This window comes from Dendronephthya gigantea, unplaced genomic scaffold (assembly GCF_004324835.1).
Source record: "Dendronephthya gigantea isolate DGI-Jeju-01 unplaced genomic scaffold, DenGig_1.0 000048F, whole genome shotgun sequence".
NCBI lineage: Eukaryota > Metazoa > Cnidaria > Anthozoa > Malacalcyonacea > Nephtheidae > Dendronephthya > Dendronephthya gigantea.
This window is the reverse complement of record NW_021163058.1, coordinates 228712-234269: the sequence shown is the minus strand read 5'-3', so window position 1 is coordinate 234269 and position 5558 is coordinate 228712. Positions and strand designations below refer to the sequence as shown.

The 5558-nt window shown below is 34.0% G+C and overlaps 1 protein-coding gene across 1 annotated transcript; it reads right to left on the bottom strand.

The window, feature by feature from the left end:
* Positions 1 to 167: 167 nt before the first annotated feature.
* Positions 168 to 4317, bottom strand: LOC114528183 (growth hormone-regulated TBC protein 1-A-like). Its single transcript, XM_028549794.1, has 11 exons — positions 4012 to 4317; positions 3221 to 3375; positions 3067 to 3113; positions 2685 to 2796; positions 2337 to 2458; positions 1949 to 2045; positions 1800 to 1863; positions 1611 to 1719; positions 936 to 1073; positions 685 to 732; positions 168 to 519 (listed from the first exon to the last, which is right to left on the bottom strand). Exons 1-11 carry the CDS (start codon positions 4026 to 4028, stop codon positions 415 to 417), a joined length of 1014 nt encoding a protein of 337 aa, XP_028405595.1. The 5' UTR covers positions 4029 to 4317; the 3' UTR covers positions 168 to 414.
* Positions 4318 to 5558: the final 1241 nt, after the last annotated feature.

Below are 5558 nucleotides of genomic sequence, written 5' to 3'. Positions count from 1 at the left end.
AAGGAGTGATTCTTCTGTAGTACTATTATTGCAAATAAAGCAATTATCAAAATATTAGGCAAGAATGTTTTATTCTGAAGTACTTTCCTTCCCATAACCCAGCATAAGTGAATGAGCGGAAACTTTCATAAAATTTCAGGGTTTTTAATGATTTTGCAATTACTTTAATAACATTTTCCCTTGAATTTTTATTTCTAACAAAATTTCGTGTATTATATACAACATATGATTTCGCAGAATTCTATAACTTTTCATTTCTAACTCATTGTTTTAATTCTTTGTTTTTTATTATTTAATTTTATTTTTACAATAAATAGTAGAAAGAACTATTTTACATCGACAGTCATCGTTATTAAAAACTTTGATTGGCAAGAAATGTGATTGTGCCGTATCTCCATTGGCATTGATTAATTTTTAGCTGCTTGATGCTCCCGCCGTCGTTGTCAATGTTTCTTGTTTCTTACTCCGTAATTTGTCAATTTTCCTCTGAGGTAACGAGCCGGGCAGCGAAAAACATTTCTAAAATACGAAAACGGATTCTGTTTAAGTGTTATTAGTTTTACTACTACAGACGCCATTTTTGAGGTTAGTAATTTAATTTGGAAATTTATCCTGGATCTAAATAGGTCAGCGTGATTCGCACCGTAGATGTACCTAGGCTAGGTACGCACGTGATGAACTAACCTCCATAAAATTATGACAGTCGATAGTTTCTGAACCCTTGGTTATATTCTAATAGAAATAATTGAGAATATTCAAGTTTCAGTATGTAGAAGTATCAACAAACTTTAATTTGCACAACATAAAGTGAAACAAGAACCAATATAAGGCCTGTGATTTCATGGGCAACGATTTTGATAACGAAGAGCATTTTTAGTGATACGTACAACTATACTAATTTAAGTATTATAGGATAATTGCACGATCTTCAACACCTTAAATCCTTCGCAGAGGGCCACGAAGTCCTTACATGCCAATAGTTTCTGTTCATTCATCAAAAGGAGTGTAAGTGCCACACGCAAAAGAACTTTGGATCCTTCGTAAAACAGACAATCCCAAATTCGTAGAACAGTCTGGTGAATAAATATTATTTTTTTGTAAGATAAATATTATTTTTTTGTAAGATAAATATTATTTTTTTGGAGAATTTGGCCGGTCGAGACTATAAAGGATGGGTTGTTATTCGGATATCTCTCTATCTATATCCAGATCAATATTTTTATTCCAAGCATCTATTCTCATACATTCATTTTGGAAGCGCATGGTGCCATAATGAAGGGAGTCTCCCAACCAGGGCCATTTCCCTATGGAGCGAGTTTGACTAGGGGAAGGGGGCAGGTGTTGCCAATAATTCTTTAAGAGTATTCTGTAGTAATAATTTTGCAATACAAAAGTTGCGCATATGTTTTGATCTGAAAAATGCTCTTGGCAAAGATTCAATACGTTCGATTGAAAGAACAGAACAAATGCGGGCATAAAATTACTCACAACAGACGTAATATTATGTTGGTGCTTGTAACGTACACCAAACATGTAAAAGGAGTAAACTGAAAAAATAACTAAATGATCCAGTTTTAAAACATCAAATGACTACAATATATAAAACTTACCTCTGTGGGTAAAACATCAGTATAAAGACAAATAAACCATTTAGTGCACGGAATGGCGATATCGACACCGTTTCTTTTCATATGTTCTGCTAGTGCAGGGTTCTTCCATCTTAATAATAAAACATTTCTTATAAACGCGCTTGCGTTACTGGACCAAACTCGTTCTCAAGCATTCTTTATACTTCATACCCTAGCAGTTCCTCCAGAACAGCTTGTTCCACTCTTAATCCCTGCATTTGGTAACCGTAATAATCTAAATGAAAAACCATTCCTTCAGCATGCAAAATTAACATCCAGAACAACAGAAGCCTGATCTTACAAACACTTTTAACTCTCACCTGGAAGTTTTTTTGTGACAAGCACATCTAGCAACCAAAATACATGTTCCTCCTGTTTTACCACAAGGAGTAAAAGAGCAACAATATAGTTGAAACCCTGCAAAGAAAACCAATTTATTTTTGAGGCATATTTTCTGTTGGGAAGCAGTCAAGTTGTTCATGACAAATTCCAAGAACAGTTGAGAGAAGTACTGTGGCAGTTTCTTTTAAAAAACTTCCAATCAAATGTGGTTGTTCAGCCAGTCCCTCAACAGAGAACTCTCCTAATTAGAACCTTCATCAGGACAGTTAGTCCTCTGGTGAAGACTAGGCGGCCAGTGTTTCATTGTGTACTAACTATAGACATTATTTATGATACTCTTAGAAATTACCTGCAAGGATTCCCTACCTGACAATATCCCACAGTGGGATTATAATGTGCGTAAGAACTGAGCACGTTAAAAAGTGCTTCTTTCTTAGAACTAAGATCATCACCGAAGTGTACATTTTCAGGAAATGTTCTATGAAGATCTAAAATAATATGAAATTTATAAGTAGAAATATTAGTTGATATAAGTGCCTGTTAATAGCTATGAAAATTTTGATTCATCTTCCAACGAAACTGAACATTAAAGTAAAAAATACTTAATTATAAATATTAATATTTACTTACTATAAGGAATAATATTTACTTTACTTTTTTATTAAATTGTCAGCATTTTCAAACTGAACATTACATCTTAATCCAACTATGTACCTGTTCGTATACTCTCAATAACTTGTTCATTCTTTGTACTTTCAAGCATTCTTTTATAAACACCTCGGCCATGTTTCCATCTCTTTCTAGCCCCACTTACATCAAACCATACCTGGAATTTTAAATTTACTTGATTTCATTGTTGGATTAATTTTCATTGGAAATAGACCTAGAAATAGGCCAACCACAAGAGATGCATATAGTTTAACTAATGGTTATAATATTATATATATATATATATATATATATATATATATATATATATATATATATATATATATATATATATATATATTAAATTATATTCCAACAATACTGGTATCCTAAAATCAATAATACAGGGCTGTACCTAAAGCTATGTTTCCTTGCTCTCTTTACCTACCTGAGCTCTTTGGGAAGATGGTACTCCTTTTCTGCAATATCTCTTTACTGTTAAAAAATTCTAGACTTTAGAATCAATAATTGGTTTGTAAAATTAATAAAGTGAAAAAATAAAAAATTTAGTATGGCCAGTGTAAAATATTAAAAATAAATACCCCTGAGAGATTTTCTAGTTCTGTGTTCAGGATCAATGACCTTATCCCACTTGACAGCACGTCGTGCCAAGACAACTAAATATTCTGACATAAATCTCTCGTACGTTTCATAATCAAAATCATCTTCCCTCTGAAATCCATATTGATCCACTTTACTGCCAAGAGAAATTCATTTGTTCATCTTGTTAAAGATTATTAACACACAAACAGGGCCATATCTACTAGAACACAAATTGAGGGTTGTGTGTATATTTTTATACCATAAAAACAATCTTAGAAGACATCGATCAGGCATAAGATGAATATATATGAATGTATAACTCCCAAATTAAGCATCCAGGTATAGCCCTGGACACCAATTTTTTGTTCACACCTGTGTGCTTACGTATGGTACTCAGAATATAGATAAAACCAATAGGCAATACTTTATTTACTTGCATTCAGAAATGTCTGTCAACTATTGAAAATTTCAACTATTGTGTTGCACCCAGATATCATGTACCCAGCTAGGCGACTACGTAATTCCAGTCGGTGATAAAAAAATGATAAAAAAAAACATAATCTGCACAAAAAAGTGCTCTCAAGCAGTATCAAGCCATTTATAGGTATACTGAATTTTTAAAGTGTATAACACATGTACATTTGCCAAGGGCTTTTTATTAAATCAGCATGAATGCGATATCTCCAATTTTTTTAAATGCGGAAGGAAATTTGACACAAATACAAATGTAGTATAATTAAGAGGACGAAATTAATAAAAATACGAGTTACAATTTTAAAGATATTCTTACCTATTGATTGTCGACATCTGTTTGATTCAAAATTATATTTGTAGCACGAAAAATTCTGATAATTTATAACTACACAGGTTGTGCAGGAGAGGTGAATTACCGAATTTTAATTCCGCCGTGAATATCAAAAGACCTTAGAGAACATAATGAAGCGCCATGTAAGCAAAAAACGTTTCAAATATTTTTCTCTGCAAATACAGGAAACATTTTCGTGTTGTCAACACCACTAGCGCATCGTTTTGTACATGTTGACGATGTTGTCGTGATGTTTCTTTGATGTTGCTTTTGATGCTTTTGATGTTGCTTTTGATGTTGCTTTTGATGTTTTTGATGTTGCCTAATTTCCGTTTCAAACAAAAATGAAACAAAACCAATCTCACACTTCCGGTTGCTGACAATTCCTTAATTAGGTATTGCAAAACTCCTCGGTAAAATTCCCTTAGTTATTGGTTGTCGAACTATCATAATCCATGCTTTTCAGAAATTCTACTATTTCACTGGTCTTGTCCACTGAGCTTGTCTTGCCCCGCCCTGTGAATCCCGCCGCACTCGAAATTGTGCAAGGTTTCCATACAAAATTATTGGGATTTTTTATTTTTGGCCTGATTTCCAATCTGATTTCACTTATTTATTTTCAGGGGCGCAACTACAGGGTGTCCGAAATAAACAACCAAATCTATTGAAATCACCTACTAGTATTGTTAAAATTTGAATGACTTGTTCGCGAATTTTTGCTCGTGGGGATTAACGCAACTTATAAAATGCTAAATAGGCCTAGACTAAGAGAAGGCCATGTCGAAAGTCATGGTGCTTGAGTTGTGAATTTAAATCGTTATCCAGTATATCCATATCAGTGTTGATAATATGATTATATGAATTTGATGAATTTGAGCAATTCTAATATTGGTACTGTAAATATTTATTTAGTGATCGTTTGGTCACTTAGGTGTAATAAATTACCATGAAGCATGGAACTGGAAGGGTTTGTGCAACCTCGCAAGCCAGGCTCTTTTACCTACGCTCCACGGCCCACGCTGCGGCAAAGACCCTGGTGAAGGCTGGTCATGTGACCTCCCAAAATATGGGAGGTTTTTAATTAGCGCTTAGTTCATATCCATGGGAGGAGTGGCAAAGTCGATATACCATTTCTGCTATTTTTAGCACTTGTCACAATCCAGATGACTTTGTACTAACGCAACTAAAAATAGCGGTTCACGCAATAAACTAAATAAATACAGCTAGTGTGGCCACAGTTATTAACTGTGGTGTGGCGCAGCAAAAAACTAAAAAGAGCAATTGAAACCGAATTTAGATTCAAGTGCTATGTGTAGACTGTATCATCGTCGATAGAATCGGTTTTAGTATCGTCACAAGTTCAGTTGATATTCAATACAGACACTCGAAGGCCTGCGCTATCTTCTAAATTTGGGCGTTGATGAGCGAATTTAGAGGTCAAATAACAATAACGACACAGGTTATTTCGCTTTGCGATACAACAGCGCTCAATATTCAGTCCTTAGAAACACGCTGTTTTAACTGATGTGATC